The sequence below is a fragment of the Prionailurus viverrinus genome, chromosome C1 (genome assembly GCF_022837055.1).
Source record: "Prionailurus viverrinus isolate Anna chromosome C1, UM_Priviv_1.0, whole genome shotgun sequence".
Classification (NCBI taxonomy): Eukaryota; Metazoa; Chordata; class Mammalia; order Carnivora; family Felidae; genus Prionailurus; species Prionailurus viverrinus.
This window is the reverse complement of record NC_062568.1, coordinates 138,787,830-138,806,576: the sequence shown is the minus strand read 5'-3', so window position 1 is coordinate 138,806,576 and position 18,747 is coordinate 138,787,830. Positions and strand designations below refer to the sequence as shown.

Here is an 18,747-nt window from a genome sequence, read left to right as displayed (position 1 = left end):
TTGTAGTCCTAATTCATTCCACACCCTTTGTATTAGAATCTTAAAACTTATGTGATTTGATGTAGGGTTCAGGAGTGAACAGTCAAGAAAGAATTCTTGAGACATTTTTGGTGCAAAAAGGTGTCTTTAATTGAAGCACAGGGACAGGACTCCTGGAGAGAAAGAGTTGTACTGGGGTTGTGAGGAGTGATTGATTACATACTTTTAAGGTGGGAGGGGTAGAGAAAAAGAAAGTCTCCAAGAGGATTTTCGTATATTAAAGAAGACTTACAAGATCGTGGAAGTCTGACTATTGTCGAGGTAAGGTTGTTTCTGCCACTAGCAAAGCATTAATATTAACACAGTTGGGAGTTCCTGGAGGAATGTCATACTCTCCCTGTCTCAAGTATTTGTCATTGGGCTGCAGGTTATGAGGAAATTTAATTTTATCTACATCTCCTTTTGTCTTTGTTCTCTATGTCAAAAACTATACCCTTTGTTTTAAGGGTCCTTTGAAGCATCTGTCATAATTAGGATATATATAGAAAACAGGAACTGGGCACCTGAGCGGCTCAGTCAGTTAAGCATCTAACTCTATCTCAGCTCAGGTCATGATCTCACAGTTCATGAGTTCAAACTCCACATCAGGCTTTGTGCTGACAGTGCAGGGCCTGCTTGGGATTCTCTCATTCTTCCCCTCTCTCTGCCCCTTCCCCACTCATGCTCTCTCTCTCTCTCTCTCTCTCTCTCTCTCTCTCTCAAAAATAAATAAACCTTTTGTTAAAGAAGAATCTTTAGAGAGTGGGGAATGTGTTCAACCATCACTTTGCAGTTACGGATCAAGTGTTGGACATGCAAATAGGAACTAGGATTACAATGATAAAGATAAACTTGTCCCTATCAGTGAGGTATCATCAGCAAAACAGAGTCAATGGGTAACTTAAGTTTTCAAAATCATGCCATAGGTACAATGAGATCACAAAGGAGGGCCACCCAACCCGCTTTAGAGGATTCAGGAAATCCAAGACTTCATGGAGAAACCAGTCTGCAACATAAAGGTGAGGATCGCAGAGGTTGTTGGAAGAAGTCTGAATACTGTGCACAGGTATCTAGAATAGAGGTGTTAACATGTCAAGCTTGTGCAGCTGGAAGTAGTTCATTATAACAAAAGCAAAGCATGCAAACATCAGCTGAAAGGGAAGTCTAAAAACATCAAGATACACCGCAGACACACTATACAACTAACATCTAAAACTGTAATTTGAAGTTGGAAAGCGAAGACACACAAGCTGGGATTTCAGAATTGCATCATATTCTTATTCAGACCTTATTTTTCAAAGACTTTAAGGAAGTAGAATTCAACCCTATAATATAAACAAGATTAGGATATATGTTTTTCCCCCCAGTATTGGACCTCACTATTTATTACACCTCTCTTTTGAACTGGTTGATGCTTTTCTAAGAATGTAAAATTTCCTAAATACCATCATCATTGTCATCATCACCACCACCATCATCACCATAAACAGCATCGTTGGTTTTTTTTCTTATACTCCTGAACAAGTATTACATACTCCTTGTAAAATTTCCAAAGATACAAAGGTTTATACCGAATAAAATAAGTATTCCTCTCATTCCTGATCTCAGAAACCTAGTTTCCCCTAGAAGCAACCAACAGTGCTAGTTCCTCATGTGTATACAAATAAGTATTATGAATTCCATTTTTTTTTGCAGAAATAGTGCCCTAGTCTCATTGGTTGGCACCCCACTTTTTCCACATTACAATAGATCTAGTAAGTTGTTCCGTGTCATTACAAATCGTGCTATTTCTCAATTTTCTGGCTATATAATTTTCCATTGTAGAAGTGCGCTGAAATTTACATTACCACTCCCATATAGACATATAAGTAGTTCCAATCTTTAGAGTTACAGACAATGCCACAATGGACATGTTATCAATACACAATTTTCATGACTGTGTGTGTGTATGAGAGAGTGTGTGCATACCTTAAAACTGAATATGTGGTGCCAAAATGGACATCTATTAACATTTAATATATATTAGACACAATTTGCAATAGATATGACACAATTTGGGCTTCCATGAAAGCCCTTCCATGAAAGGGCTTCCATGGGCTTTCAGAAACATTGGGAACACAGTTTGATAGCATGGGAGGTAAAATATTGCATCTTATAGTTTTGTTTCATTTCTCTTATTTTGAGTTACTTGAATATCTTGCTTTTCTATAAGCTATTTGTTCAAAGCTTGCCCACTTTTATTGATTTGTGGCCCTTTATGATGCATAACTCATATAAATCAGCTCTTTCCTCTGACAGAAATCAAGGCTGTCTCTTCAGAACATTCTTGGCTTCTGAATTTCTTTAGGTTCTTTTTCACTATAATGAATTTATCTTTATTTTAATGTAGTTTTTGTCAGTGTTTATACATCTTTGGGGTTTATGGCATTTAAAAATAAATTTGATGTTCCAACATAATTTTATAATTATCTGACATTTTCTGTTTCTGTGGAGCTTTTTGATGTTTCATCTGAAGTCAAGCTGGAACTTACTTTACACAAAATTTACAATAGATCTACTCACCTTCTTATTCTACACAGCTCTCCAGTTGTCTGACAACAGCTGTTATGTAGTTCATACTGAACTGTATGTTCCCACTGATTTTACTTTTTTATTTTATTTCTTAAAAATGTTTATTTATTTTGGGGTGGGGGAATGAACACACACACACACACACACACAGAGACAGGGAGAGAGAGAATCCCAAGCAGACTATGCACTGTCAGCCTGCTGCCTGTGGGGTTCTATCTCACAAATTGTGAGATCATGGCCAGGGCCAAAATCAAGAGTTCGTTGTTTAACTGACTGAGCCACTGGGGTGCCCCCAAAAGTGTTATTTTAAATTACTGGGGTGGAGGTGCCTGGGTGGCTCAGTGACTGACTTGATTTTGACTTAGGTCGTGATCTCATCATTTGTGATATTGAGCCCCACGTGGCGCAGTGGGCTGACAGTGGCATTCTGCTTGGGATTCTCTCTCTCCCTCTCTGTATGCCCCTCCCCTGCTTGTGTGTGTGTGCATGCACGTGCTTTCTCTTGCTCTAAAAAAAAATAAATATACTTAAAAAAATAACTACGGGGGCGCCTGGGTGGCGCAGTCGGTTAAGCGTCCGACTTCAGCCAGGTCACGATCTCGCGGTCCGTGAGTTCGAGACCCGCGTCGGGCTCTGGGCTGATGGCTTGGAGCCTGGAGCCTGTTTCCGATTCTGTGTCTCCCTCTCTCTCTCTCTGCCCCTCCCCCGTTCATGCTCTGTCTCTATCTGTCCCAAAAATAAATAAAAATGTTGAAAAAAAATTAAAAAAAAATACGTAAATAACACTGTTCACATGCACTTAATTCCTATATGTGGTGGGGTTTCTACTTTTAGACTACACGGCATGTTCTGTTCTTATATTTTTATATTTATGCTCAGTGACACACTGTTCTAATTCTTGCAGATCTATACATTTCATTGTACCTCTTCTGAATTGTCTTGGCTTTTGATTTTTTTGATCAGCTCCGTTTAAATTTTACAGTTAGCCTTTTTGAAATTTTAACTTGCAATGCATAAAATTTACAGGTAAACCAAGAAAGAATTGCTTTGCATATGGCGCTGGCCCATCCTACTCAAGAACACGCTATGGATATCTATTTGAGTAATTATTCAGATGCAACTTTCAGAAGCACTTCTTGATAATTATATTCCAATGTGTTTCTTTCCAGGAGGCTACAAATTTAACCTTCTCTTTGTCTTCTAATCAGTTATTTCCACATCCATTTAAATTAACTGTCCAGCCACATTTACTCTATCTTTTGTCAACCATTGATGCCCTATAGTAGGGCATTTCTATTTTTTCTGTTTTCTACTTTTCTATTTTTCTGTTAAATTTTGCTGAAAAACAGAAAAGGTACATATGCATGAAAATAAGCTATATCAAAAAGCTGTTATGAAAACTTGTGAAAATTACCTGAAATTATATACAAGAGAAAAACTTGACCATTAGTAAAATCAACTCTTGTAGCAGCTCACAAATTTGAGGCCACCACGAAGGCCGCGAAGTATCTTCTCTGTCATTGTTCTCCATTATCTTTGGAGTGCAGTCAGTTTCAGTATGTTGCTTGCTACCAGTCATGATTTTTATTTGGGCCTAAAATTGTGTGATACATTCATAAAAGAAAAACATTTAAAGATCCCAAACTTTCAGGAGTAAGGTTACATATTAATAATTTATAAAATTATCTGCATTTTCCTTTTTCAAGTATTCTCTCTTATTAGATCATTTACAGCAGGAATATCTCCTGGTTTGGGGCTGGAGAATAAGAAGTACCTTATTACTTATATTCATCTATCACTAAGGTTTTGCGAGGGTGCTAAACAGGTGTGAGGACAATTGTATGATATTCTATTAATGCTATTTAGGAGGGACTCTTTCATCTGAATGGCACAAATGCTCACCCACATCTTAGAAATAATGGTTGAGAAATCTGATGCAAACACTTCCAGTCGGGAGAAGAGAGAATTTCCCCTATGTCGCATGCTGACTCAGACAGGCCATCCTCTCCTGGGGACAGCTACAGGTTCGGAGCTATCAGTCCCCCTCACTTCTGAGTCTTTAGGCCAGCAGGGATCTATCTTAGGGTCTTTGGGTGGGTAGGGTGCCTGAAAACTGGCAGTAATCTTGGGAAAGTGAACCAATTGCTGCTTTTATTACATACACCCAGTTAGGACATCTTCGACGATAAATCTGAGGACCCCATTTAATATTGGCTCCGTGAGATCATCCAGGAATCCCTCAGAACAGCAGCACATGCCCTGGGAAGGTGATTTATATTCCGGAAATTCTTGGAGCTACAAGTTCCTATGGGACTCTCCAGAAACTCAGCGTGAACACAGCCCACGTGCCCTGACACAAGCCATTACAGATTCAGGGCTTGTAGTGAATTGAGTGCAGTAAATGACAGCAGTGCCTCTCTGTCTGGCTTTGCTTTAACTTTCAGCCCTCCCTTGCTAGGGTTCCAGGGCTTTCTTCTGCAGTCACTGCCCAGACCCGAGCCAGGCTTACCTCCAGTCTCTGAATCCTCTCATTCTGCCCTCTCAGAAGGTTTTTTCTCTCTCTCTTTATCTCCTCTCTCATTTGGGCCATGGATTCCTGGAAAATTGTTTCTAGAGTCTCTAACTTTTGCTGCAGCATTTTACACCTTTTCTCAAGAAGCCGCTTTTCCTTCTCAGCTGTCTCTCTTTTGGCTTGCTCCTCTGCTCCAGGCAAGAAAACAACGGTTAAGCCTGAAAGCAACAACCCCCTGTCCCACAACCACCACTTTCTCAGACACCAAACTGTCTGGGAAGAGCAGACAGAAATGTCCAAATTTAACTCATGACCACACATCGAGGGCAGGTTTGAGAACAAGGTGGGAAAGGCCCTCTGACTGGCTGGCCGACGAACAACCACACCTTGTCTTATTATTTTCAGATTTAGCAGAGCATGCCTTCCACAGGAGAGGAAACTCCTTGCTTCGAGAAGATCTTCCTGTCAGAGGTCTCAGAGGGCCTGGCAGGAACCTCCCTCCCCATCATGCCCAGAGCCTTCCCCATACCTGCTAAGGCTTCTCGTGCTTCATGGAGAAGCTCATCTTTCTTCATGCAGCTTCCCTCTAGTTCCTTCTTCATCTGCACCAAACTCTGGGAACCACAAAGGGCAAAGACATATCAGGCAGGTCTAACCTGAACTTCCATTGAAATATTCTGAGAAAAAAACTGCCCTGATCAAATTCCCTAGTTGTTCCCCACCCCCCAGCCCAACCCCACCTACATGCATGTTCTAAGACCCTGCCTGTCTCACTATTCCTCCAGCCTCGTCTGCCAATGCTGCTTCCCTCCACTCGTGCTAGGTTCCACCAGTCAGAAGAAAGTGCAGTTTTCCAGGTGTGTAACCTCAGATTCTTTCATATTTTTCACATGATGGGTTTTTTTTTTTCCTGCTTGTGACTCCTCCAGTAACATCCACCCTGGATAATATGTACAAATCTTTCAAACTGTATGTCACACTGCTCTTCCAGGAAGATTTCTTAGACCACCTTCCTCGTGTGAAAGAAGTCACTGTACATTTACATTTGTACATCTTTGTCAATTATACATTTTCACTGCATGAAACTTATGGTGTGTGAATTACTGTTCAATGAAACTTGAATTACTACCATCTCAGAAATACTCCTTCAAGACTATTGGTTAAGTTTCTGAACTCCCTGAGCCTTCCTTGTGAAATGCTGAGTTTGTATTATATAATCTCTATGGCTCTGTGAAGCTATGGCATCCTGTAGTGCTATCTACAAGGCATGATTAACAGTCATACAACTCAAAGTAAAATAAAGGTAAAGAATGATCTGGTAACAATCTTCCCAGAGAACTTTGGATTGAATGGGTGAGAGTGCACAGAAAAAGCAGCCAGCTCAAAATAACTGAAGCATGTTTCAAGCCCACAGGGAAACTAGATGTTCCGTCAAGGAGGCCATCTGAGTGTCTGTACTGACTTTGCTTCAGAGATTAGACAGATTTCCAGATAAAGTGCCTGAGTTTGGAGGCGAAGGAGATAAAATAGAGTAATAGTGTCCTTTTAACTCTCTTATTCAGAATAATCAGCATCCTTCTGCTGTGAATGTTAGCTAATCTATGGCCAATCAGGTGCCCTTTAGGTAGAGGGGGTAACATGAAGAATCAACTATTAAGACTAAGTACCGTGTACTTCTTCCATAACTCCTCGTCATTTTGGGGAGGCTGCTCCGTGGGGGCTGCTCCATAGCCCAGATCTGGTACTGCCACGACCATTTCTGTGGGAACCTCACTCTGCAGAGCCACTGAGTCCTCACACTAGGACACAGATATCACCGTGTTCTCCAGAGAAGGAACCGCTCCGCTGTTGAAGGCATCCACTAAGGTCACCAGAATCCCCAGGCCTGAATGAGGCAAGAAGTTTAGGGTATCAATGAGATTCAAAATTAGAAACTATAAATTCTAAAATGATTTTTTAAAGATGCTATGACGTTTGAAACTTTTTATAAATCCCATCTCCTCCTACTAAATAAGTGTTTTCCTCCTGATCACTGCACTTAAAATTTTTCAGTATCTATTCTCAGTTAACATGCTCTGATATCTTTTGGAAAAAGAATTTCCAAATGAGGCATAAAAACACAGTAGACAACCACACAACTTAATAACAATCAATTACAAAATCAGCAGAGGAACTACACAGGCATATTTCCAAAGAAGACATCCAAATGGCCAACAGTAAATGAAAAGATCACTAATCATCGGGAAAATAAGAGATATCTTAAAACCAGAATGAGATGTTACCTCACACCTGTTAGAATGGCTAATAGTAAGAAGACAAGAGATAATCATTAGTGAGGATGTGGAAGTGAGACAACCTTTGTACACGGATGGTAGAAATATACATTGTAAATTGGTTCAGCCACTATGGAAAACAGTATGGAGGTTCCATAAAATTAAAAAATAACTACCATGGGGCATCTGGGTGGCTCAGTCAGCTAAGCATCTGACTCTTGATTTCGGTTCCGGTCATGATCTCATGGTTTGTGAGATTGAACCCCTCACCTCCCCCTCCAGATTCTGTGTGCTGTCAGTGCAGAGCCTGCTTGGGACTCTGTCTCTTCCTCCCTCTCCTCCCCTCGCCTGCTCGCTCGCTCTCTCTCTCTCTCTCTCTCTCAAATTAAATAAAATAGAACTACCATATTATCCAGCAATCCCACTTAGGGGGATTTATCTAAAAGAATTGAAATCAGGATCTCAAGGAGATATATGCACTCTCATGTTATTGCAGCGTAACTGACAATAGCCAAGATATGGAAACCTAAATATCCATCAATAGATGAATGAATAAAGGAATTCTGTACATATATACAGTGGGATATTGTTCAGGCATGAGAAATAAGGAAATGTTGCTGTTTGTGACATGTATGGACCTCAAGGGCATTATAGTAAGTGAGATAAGTCAAATACTCTATGACAGCACTTGTATGTGGAATCTAAAAGACCTGAACTCATAAAGACAGTAGAAGGGTAATTACCAGGGGCTGGGAGTTGGGGGAAGTGGAGGTTTGTTGTTTACAAGGGTATAAACTTGCAACTAGTAAATAAATAAGTCCTAGAGATGCACAGCATAGTGATTATAGACAACACCACCAGATTATAAACTTCAAAGTTGCTAAGCACACACATACACACACATATGATAATTAAGTGACATGATAGAGATGTTAGTTAAGACTAATATGATTGTAATAATGTTGCAATATATAAATATCAATTCAACAAGTTTTATACCTTAAACTTATAAAATGTTATATGTCATTTATATCAATAAAAATAAAAATAAAGTAGATATGAGGTGGAGCAGGGTAAATGAGATTGTATATATTCCTACTAAAATTCTACCGACTTTGAGGAATTAATTGTTGGAAATTTAGTTTTCTTGGGAATAATATATATCATATATTATATATTATATATTTTATATATTACATATATTATATATTATATATTATATATTATATACTATATATTATATATTATATATATTTAATCTCTGAGAAGAGCATTTCTCATACAGGTTGTCTCCTCAGATACAATGGAAAATTGCAAACCCAGATGAGCTTCACAGTAAAATAAGACCACAAAGTCATTCTCTAGCCTCAGAGTTATCCGAAGCATGAATACATCAGCACTTCTGTACTTTTCCATGGCACAAAATGCGGGCTACCATTGGCCATCTGCAGAGTGCTGCCTGCATTATTCTCCAAATCTCTGATGAAGCTAGAGACAAAATCCTGGGTATCACCAGTCTCCGATGTGTTGCTCTCATTGATTCTAACAAGAACCTGCAAAGTAGGCTTATTCTACTCACTTTGCAAATGAGATCAGAAAGTCAAAGTAAGGTATTTGCCAAAAGCACATAGTGAATAAATGGTAGACCCATGACTAGAAGCCTGAAGGTCTGTTTTCCTATTCTATGTTTGGCACCCAATTACCTGGCAAGATAATTTTCTTCAAAAACATTGGTTACCCATATGCCATGATTAATAACTTCTACGGGATTTCTGTTGACTCTCCTATCTTCACAATACCTACTCTAATGTATTATTGTGACCCGATGGGCTCCTCTTGTTTCTGCAGAGTCAGGATGACAGCCGCAAACCACTCAGCAGTTTCTAGACCTGGCTCTCTCCTGGCACAGCTCAGTGCTTCACCAAGGGCTCCAGTTCAGCTCAGGTTTATGAAAGATATCTTTTCATATTTTTATTCCTTGATATCTAGTCCCATTCACTGTGACCCCCCCCCCTTTTTTTTTTTACTTCAACTCATTGGTTGAACATCTATTATTTGCCACATGTTGTGCTTGTGTGCTTGGATTAAAGGATAAATAAGCTGCAGCCCCTGCCCTCAGAGTGATACTAAGATAACTATTAGGTTAGAATTAGGCTTAGCTGCAACAGTTAGGAAAGAAATGTGTCATAAGCAGTTTACGTTTATTTCTCCCTCATAAATTTCAGGGTTAGTAGTCTGGGGATGGTATGTAGTTGTGTTTCATAAGGATGGAAGCTTCAGATGCTATCATATGCTCAACCATCTGTAAGGGGCAGTCCCTGGTGTGCTGTCATTTGTATTCTAAGCAGAGAATACTAACTCTTTACCTTACTATGTAAAGTCTATGTAAACTAAATCGCTTCTTAGGTTATCCATATTCCCATACACAACCACAAGAGAGGCTGGAATTGCCATCATTATTCTGGGAAACTATGTGCATGGCAAAGAAGCAGGAGTTCTATTAGTAGGGGAGAAAGGAAGAATGGTTACAAGGGGATAGTTAACACTACTTCCCAGTAACCATCTCAAACTAGGAAGATGACGGACAATGCAACAAGGATTATACTCTACTGTTGATCACAACTCTAATCATCTCCACTAAGGTCTAAGCTTGAGGAGAAAGGTGCCCTGACTATTCTGTTCTCTGCCCGGTCCCCATGTTGGGCACATGGTAGACCGGTTAAACTGAAATAATCCTGAGGAGAGAGAGAGAGATGTGAGTGATAGGGGTTCATTGAATTACAAGTGGAGATGACTTAATTCAGTTTGGGAATACAAAAGAAGAAAAGCCTCTGGGAACTATAAGGGGTGACAGCACTGGCAGACCATGGGGTTTCAGAGGCAACACAGACAGTGAGCCCTAGAAGAAGGGAGAGGTTAGCTATGTTAAATGCCCAGAGAATTCACTGCAAGCATTAGCAGGATGGCCAGGGATGTCCTTACCAGAGTGACAGAATAGTAGCCAGAGGGAGAGGTAGGAATGGCTGTGGGGGAATGAGATGGATCCAAAGAAAGAAAGTAGAATCATGTCTGGATCCCAAGATCTATGTGCCAAAGTATTTAGTGGTGAAGAGTCACAGCCTCTGTTACTTATTGCTCCAAATAATAATCAGAATAAGAATGTTAATAGAAAAACTTACATATCTATTTAGAAAGAGAGCATGCAGATGTCACAAAATATCACCACAGGGGCAAATCCAAGTGAATGGTGTGTAAGAATTCATTGCAGTCTTAAACTTCCTCTGTAATTCAGATTTTTTTTTAATGTGTAGATTTTAGAACAAGAATATGTAACAGCGTTAAGTGGAAAATCTCAAATACAAGGTTTTATAGCTTACATATTCACATGTATCTATTGCATTCCTCTTCTGAGTTCTCATGTTTATGTCAGAAATTAGGGTTTTAAGCCCAAACCTAAAGTGCATGTAAAAGACAGTTTAGAAATGAACATACCTGAGCCATAGATTGCTGTTCTGTTCAAGAATGAGCATCCAGGTACCTCTTAACTCACCCTTGCTGTTTTCTTCTCCCACAGAAGCTGAAAACAAACTGAGGTTGTTAAGAAAGGAAATGAGCATAAAGCTGAACCTGAAAGTAAAATCACTTCATGCTATTTTTAATTATTTGGGGAAAATCTGCTGGAACCCAGACGCCGGAGCCAGAGAAGGTATGAGGGTGAAGCAAATGAGAGCAGCCCAATGACTCTGCAGTTAGGCCCTAGGAAATTGCACCAGACCAGCTTTATTTTCTCCCCACCTCGCCTGTCCACAAAGGGACTGCTGCCTGAGACCAAGGGCACAGAGCTGCTGGCTCCAGGGGCCGCAAGCAGACTAGGTTTGGCAGCTGGCCATTGACAAAACCCAAAGGCAGAGAGAGGAGTGGTGGCGAGTCAGGAAAGGAATTTGTTTCAGGGAGGCCGACACTGGGAAGACAGTGGAGTTGTGTCCCAAAGGCTGTCCCCAAAGTGCCAAAAAATATTTCCAGGTTCATGTAAGGAAAATGTGGGACAAAGTGGTAGGTAGGTGCAACTGGGCAGCAAAGGTCAGGTGGATCATCGTCTTGGGGTCAATCACCCAGGGTCTTGCTGGTCTTAAGAGAACTTAATCAGTTAGAAAGTACAGACTGAAGTCAAAATGTGGGTAGTTTGAGTCCTCCCTAGACTCGATCCTTTTCCAGGACTACGATGTCTGTAGGTGTGCATTCTGTTGTACTCTTATGTCTTGGAATTCACGGAGCTTCTTGAATGAGTCTATTAATGTTTTTCAGAAATTATGCATGTTTCTGGTTATTATTCCTTCATATATTTTTTCTAACACTTTCTACCTTTTATCTATTGATGAGACTTCCATTCTGCCTATATTTGCATGCCTGGTGATGCCTCACAGTCTCTGAGGCTCTATTATTCTTAATTCCTTTTTCTTTTCTGTTGCTCAAAATGGGTTCTCTCTGTTGATTTATCTTCAGTTCACAGATCTTCCCTTTGCCAGATCAAATCTGGTTTTTGAGCCACTGTAGAATATTTTGTATTCCAGTTCTTATACCATTCCACTGTGGAATTTCTATTTCATTATTTTGGTTAACTTCTTGTTATTAGTATTTTCTTTTTTTTTTTTAATTTTTTTTTTAACCTTTATTTTTGAGACAGAGAGAGACAGAGCATGAATGGGGGAGGGTCAGAGAGAGGGAGACACAGAATCCGAAACAGGCTCCAGGCTCTGAGCTGTCAGCACAGAGCCCCACGCGGGGCTCGAACTCACGGACTGCGAGATCACGACCTGAGCCGAAGTTGGATGCTTAACTGACTGAGCCACCCAGGCGCCCCAAGTATTTTCTATACTATGAGTCATTTTCAACACACTTTGGGTCTTTAAACATAGTTACCTTTAGTTCTTTAAACATACTCATAATAGCTGCTTTGATGTATTTGCCTGTTAAATAAGGTATTTGTCTGCTAAAGCCTCAAGAGATGGTTTCTATTAACTTTTTTTCCTATGATTAGGCCAACTTTTCTGTTTCTTTGCATGCCTCATAATTTGTTTTGAAAACTGGACATTATAAATAATATGATGTGGACTCCAGTGTCCCCTGAAGAGATTATTGATGGCTTTATACTTTGTTTAGTGACTTGGCTGGACTAATTCTTTGTTTTTTTTTTTAAGTTGTGTTTATTTTGAGATAGAGACCACATGCATGGGAGAGGGAGAGAGAGAATCCCAACCAGGCTGGGCACTGTCAGCATGGAGCCCTATGTGGGGCTCGAACCCATGAACTGAGTGATCATGACCTGAGTGGAAGTCAACTGAGCCACCCAGGAGCCCCTTACTGAGACTAATTCTGTATGGTCTGATGAGCTTGCCATATGTGGCCACTCATGGCTCTGCTTGGTTATGTTTTAAAGTATTTTTCACTTAGGGGCACCTGGTGGCTCAGTCAGTTAAGCATCTGACTTAGGCTCAGGTCATGATCTCACTGTTAGTGGGTTTGAGCCCTGCGTCGGGCTCTGTGCTGACAGCTCGGAGCCTGGAGCTGCTCTGGATTCTGTGTCTTCCTCTCTCTCTGCCCCTTTCTGCTTGCACTCTCTCTCTCTCTCTCTCAAAAATAAATAAACATTTTTAAAAAATAAAAATTTTCTTTCATTTAGTTTTTAAGATAGACTTCCTAAAAGTCACCTCTGACCTCTGAGTCATCATAGTTTACTGATGAGCCCATGCTAAGCTAGAATTTATGCTTAAATACCTCGAGCTGATAAAATTATCCTTTGTCCATAGCCTTTCAGAAGGCATTATTTCTGCATATGCAAGGCCTCACACACAACCAGGAGAATGTAGCAAAGAGTGAAGCAAGGAAAGAAAGTAAACAAATCCAAGGATGTGTTATGGTGCCACTCTGAGCTCCTGGGGCTCAGTCCTGCCAACCTACCCAGAATGAAATTCAGTGAGTCTCAGAGAATTCCTCATTGCACAATGAATCTGGTGGAGGGAGAGTCAGCAGTGTGATAGAGGTTGCTGATATGGGAATTAGGCCACCTGCTCATGTAACTTTGTTTTGTCTGGTAGCCACCCAAATAAACTTGAGATTTGGATGGTCAGACAATATGTACCTCATGATGGAAAGCTCTGCTCCTGTTCTGACTTGATATACTAGAGTCAGGAGCTCAGCAGCCCCAAAGTAGCTTTTCAAATAGCAAGTGACCTTCTGATGCAGAAGCTTTGACCTTGTGCTGAAACCCTGAAAGCTCTGCTAAGATGGTGACGATTGCAGGAGACCTTTCTCTCCACCTGCTCCCTCTGTCACCACCGTCTCTCCCTGCCCACATCAAGGGAACAACTATTCTGCTGTTTGGCACTTGATACAACTGAATCCCTGAAGTATGTATTCTGTAATGTCTGGTGGCTTATACTCAATATTATGCATGTGAGATTTGCCCATATTTTTGTGTATAGCTGCAGACTGTTTATTTTCTATGCTGTATAGTATTCAGCAGTAAGAATCTTCTGTAATTTATTTATCCCCTCATTTATTGACAGACTTTAGAGCAGTTTCTGTTTTCTTGGCTGCTGTAAACATTCTTGCATGCATCTTTTAGATCACATTATACCTGCACATTCTCCTTGTGTATATACCTATGAATGGGTTGCTGAAGAGCACGTGTTCCACCCAATAGATCTGACAGACACTGGTCAAACAGTCTCATGGTTGTGCCAATTTATATTTGTACCAGTAGTGTAGAACATTCCAGGTGCTGTGCAAGCTCGCCAAACCTCAGTAAGGTCTGCCTTTTCTTCATTTGGTAGATGAGTAATAGTAATGTGTTGTGTTTTTAATGACTTATGAATGACGTATCTTTTCATATGCTTTTTAGAGATCCTCTTTCATGATTTTTTAAACAAAAATATTGCCATTTATAGATGTGTCTGTTTTTAATGTGCGTTTTTTTGCTTGTTTGTGTTTCTATTTGGAGATCTTTTGCATGCCTCTGTGTGTGTGTGTGTGTGTGTGTGTGTGTGTGTGTGTGTGTGTGGTGGTGGTGGTGGTGGTGGTGGTGGTGGTGTTGAAGAGCTGCTTAGAGTAGATATAACATTTATTTCCCAACTGAAACCCTTTAGGCAGTTTAAATTTTTTTTGTTTTTTTCTGAGACTGTTTCTACTTTTGGTAACATAATTATCTCTAGCTCATCATCCAGGGAATATCTCAGTTTCTTTTTTTTTTTTTTTTTTTTCAGTATATGAAGTTTATTGTCAAATTGGTTTCCATACAACACCCAGTGCTCATCCCAAAAGGTGCCCTCCTCAATACCCATCACCCACCCTGCCCTCCCTCCCACCCCTATCAACCCTCAGTTTCTTCTCAGTTTTTAACAGTCTCTTATGCTTTGGTTCTCTTCCACTCTAACCTCTTTTTTTTTTTTTCCTTCCCCTCCCCCATGGGTTTCTGTTAAGTTTCTCAGGATCCACATAGGAGTGAAAACATATGGTATCTGTCTTTCTCTGTATGGCTTATTTCACTTAGCATCACACTCTCCAGTTCCATCCTCGTTGCTACAAAGGGCCATATTTCATTCTTTCTCATTGCCACGTAGTATTCCATTGTGTATATAAACCACAATTTCTTTATCCATTCATCAGTTAATGGACATTTAGGCTCTTTCCATAATTTGGCTATTGTTGAGAGTGCTGCTATGAACATTGGGGTACAAGTGGCCCTATGCATCAGTACTCCTGTATTCCTTGGATAAATTCCTAGCAGTGCTATTGCTGGGTCATAGGGTAGGTCTATTTTTAATTTTTTGAGGAACCTCCACCACTGTTTTCCAGAGTGGCTGCACCAATTTGCATTCCCACCAACAGTGCAAGAGGGTTCCCGTTTCTCCACATCCTCTCCAGCATCTATAGTCTCCTGATTTGTTCATTTTGGCCACTCTGACTGGCATGAGGTGATATCTGAGTGTGGTTTTGATTTGTATTTCCCTGATGAGGAGTGACATTGAGCATCTTTTCATGTGCCTGTTGGCCATCCGGATGTCTTCTTTAGAGAAGTGTCTAGTCATGTTTTCTGCCCATTTCTTCAGTGGGTTATTTGTTTTTCGAGTGTGGAGTTTGGTGAGCTCTTTATAGATTTTGGATACTAGCCCTTTGTCTGATATGTCATTTGCAAATATCTTTTCCCATTCCGTTGATTGCCTTTTAGTTTTGTTGGTTGTTTCCTTTGCTGTGCAGAAGCTTTTTATCTTGATAAGGTCCCAGTAGTTCATTTTTGCTTTTAATTCCCTTGCCTTTGGGGATGTGTCAAGTAAGAAATTGCTACGGCTGAGGTCAGAGAGGTCTTCTCCTGCTTTCTCTTCCAGGGTTTTGATGGTTTCCTGTCTCACATTTAGGTCCTTTATCCATTTTGAGTTTATTTTTGTGAATGGTGTGAGAAAGTGGTCTAGTTTCAGTCTTCTGCATGTAGCTGTCCAGTTCTCCCAGCACCATTTGTTAAAGAGACTGTCTTTTTTTCCATTGGATGTTCTTTCCTGCTTTGTCATAGATTAATTGGCCATATGTTTGTGGGTCTAGTTCTGGGGTTTCTATTCTATTCCATTGGTCTATGTGTCTGTTTTTGTGCCAATACCATGCTGTCTTGATGATGACAGCTTTGTAGTAGAGGCTAAAGTCTGGGATTGTGATGCCTCCTGCTTTGGTCTTCTTCTTCAAAATTACTTTGGCTATTCGGGGCCTTTTGTGGTTCCATATGAATTTTAGAATTGCTTGTTCTAGTTTTGAGAAGAATGCTGGTGCAATTTTGATTGGGATTGCATTGAATGTGTAGATAGCTTTGGGTAGTATTGACATTTTGACACTATTTGATTCTTCCAATCCATGAGCACGGAATGTTTTTCCATTTCTTTATATCTTCTTCAATTTCCTTCATAAGCTTTCTCAGTTTCTTTTTAAAAAATTTTTTTTATGTTTTTATTTTATTTTTGAGAGACAGAGTATGAGTGGGGGAGGGACACAGAGAGAGGGAGACACAGAATCTGAAGCAGGCTCCAGGCTCTGAGCTATTGGCACAGAACCTGATGCGGGGTTCGAACTCATGGACTGTGAGATCATGACCTGAGCCGAATTTGGACACTTAACCAACTGAGCCACCCAGGAGCCCTTGGAATATCTCAGTTTCAATCTCACACAAGGAACTATTGTAGAAGACACTCTCTTGACACATGAGACAAAGGAATGATTTATGTTCTTTGGTCCAAGATGATGGGAAGGACCTCCATTCCTTTTCCTGAGACCTCACTTTCAGAGCTCTTTCTCACAAACTAGGTCACACTGGACTTACTTACTCTATGATGAACACCTATTACGGCAAAACCTTGTTTCTCACTCAAACATATTGTCTCAACCTGCACACCCTCCCAAAGTAGAAGAAGTGGAAGGACTGATTTTCACTGCGTTAATGTAATATTTGTAATATTTGAGTGGTTTTCCAGGGAAAGCTGAGATCACGCTCAATCATTTTCTATTCCCATACAGCATGGTTTTTGTAGTCATGGTGATGATGATCTTTCAGCTTTGGGGTGTACCTGAATCAGCGATAGGGCTGGATATAGCTTCTCTTTTCATTCCCACTCAAATGCAAGACTATCTAAAAAGCAGGTATAAGTGTAATGGATTTAACTGAATATGTGGAAGGGGTTATTGTTTTTTTTTTTAAGTTTTAATTTTAATTCCAGTTAGTTAACTTACAGTGTTGTATTAGTTTCAGGTGTATAATGTAGTGATTCAACAATTCCATACAGCACTGGAGCTTATCACGCGAATCCCCATCACCTGGTTAACCCAACACCCCCTCGCCCTCTCCTCTGGTAAACATCAATTTGTTCTCTATAATTAAGAGTCTGTCTCTTAGTTTCTTTCTCATTCTTTTTCCCTTTGCTTGTTTGTTTTGTTTCTTAAATTCCACATATGAGTGAGATTGTATAGTATTTGTCTTTCTCTGACTGACTTATTTCACGTAGCATTATACTCTCTAGCTCCATCCATGTCATTGCAAATGGCAAGATTTCATTCTTTTTTATGACTGAATAACATTCCATTGTATATATACATCACATCTTCTTTATCCATTCGTCAATCGATGGAAAATTGGGTTGTTTCCATAGCTTGGCTTTTGTAATAAATGCTACAACAAACATAGGGGTACATGTATCCCTTTGAAAAAGTGTTTTTGTATTTTTGGGGTAAATAGTAGTGCTGTTTCTGGATCGTAATGTAGTTCTATTTTTAGTTTTTTGAAGAACCTCCATACTGTTTTTCACAGAGGCTGCACCAATTTGCATTCCCATCAACAGTGCAAGAGGGTTCCCCTTTCTCTGCATCCTTGCCAACATCTGTGTGTGATGATGAACGTCTTTTCATGTGTCTATTGGACATCTGGATGTCTTCTTTAGAAAAATGTTCATGTCTTCTACTCATTTTTTTATTGGATTATTAGCTTTTTGGATGTTGAGTTGTGTAAGTTACATACTTTGGAGTGGCAGTGTCAGCAAAATTTGGTTGGGCCTCTAGTCCTAGGCCAGATCCCCTGAAGCGATACCTCGGCTGGAGGCTGCTCAGCAGGGTCCCTGGCCTAGGCTGGGTGCAGCATACAGCAATGACTGGGGGCCCCGAGGTTGGGTGCAGTGGGGCAGCTGGGTGTGGTGCTCAAATTTGTTGCTGGTTCACCCAGCATATGAGCTCAGTGTGCTACAGTGGATGGGGGTGCCAGGCTGGGTACAGCACTTGGTTTTGGCTTAGGTCACGATCTCATGGTTCCTGGGATCAAGCCCCACATCTGGCTCTGCGCTGACAGAGCAGAGCCTGTTTGGGATTCTCTCTCTCTCTCTCTCTCTCTCTCTCTCTGCCCCTCCCCTGCTTGTGCTCTCTGTTAAAATAAATAAATAAACTTAAAAAAAGTCTTAAGCCCTTCCCCCAAAAAACTCATGGAATCCATCCCCTTTGGTCTTTAAAGCCAAACATTATGGGGTGCAAGGGCCTGGGCCTTTTCTCCACCCTCTCAGAGTATGCAGCTGGCTCCCTCTTGCCAGCAGCCTCCCTCTGCCTTTCTGACCTTCCTAACCTTTCAGATGCAGCTTCTACTCTCTATTTACTTATGGAGTTCATTCTGCCAGGCTTACTGTTATTGACTTGGATGTGGATGAGATCTAGTTTTAAATGTGGTCCTCCTGCTCAGCCATCTTCCCAAGCTCCCCTAATTTGGGGATATCATTTCCTCCGCTGTTTTTGCCTGTCTGTTTTGTGGAGAGTGACAAGACTTTCAGTCCTCTGAAGCCCTTGGGTCTGCGCTTTCTC

The 18,747-nt window shown here is 40.6% G+C and overlaps 1 protein-coding gene across 2 annotated transcripts; it reads right to left on the bottom strand.

Moving 5' to 3' along the window:
• Positions 1 to 639: 639 nt before the first annotated feature.
• Positions 640 to 11,316, bottom strand: LOC125173265 (guanylate-binding protein 6-like). Of its 2 annotated transcripts, XM_047872186.1 has the most exons (7): positions 11,170 to 11,206; positions 10,867 to 10,951; positions 6,769 to 6,986; positions 5,631 to 5,715; positions 5,099 to 5,289; positions 4,004 to 4,183; positions 640 to 1,088 (listed from the first exon to the last, which is right to left on the bottom strand). In XM_047872186.1, exons 3-6 carry the CDS (start codon positions 6,856 to 6,858, stop codon positions 4,010 to 4,012), a joined length of 540 nt encoding a protein of 179 aa, XP_047728142.1. In that variant the 5' UTR covers positions 6,859 to 6,986; positions 10,867 to 10,951; positions 11,170 to 11,206; the 3' UTR covers positions 640 to 1,088; positions 4,004 to 4,009. The 2 variants fall into 2 exon arrangements, 1 of the variants encoding a protein (XP_047728142.1); XR_007154978.1 differs by having other exon boundaries at positions 5,235 to 5,289; positions 10,867 to 11,316.
• Positions 11,317 to 18,747: the final 7,431 nt, after the last annotated feature.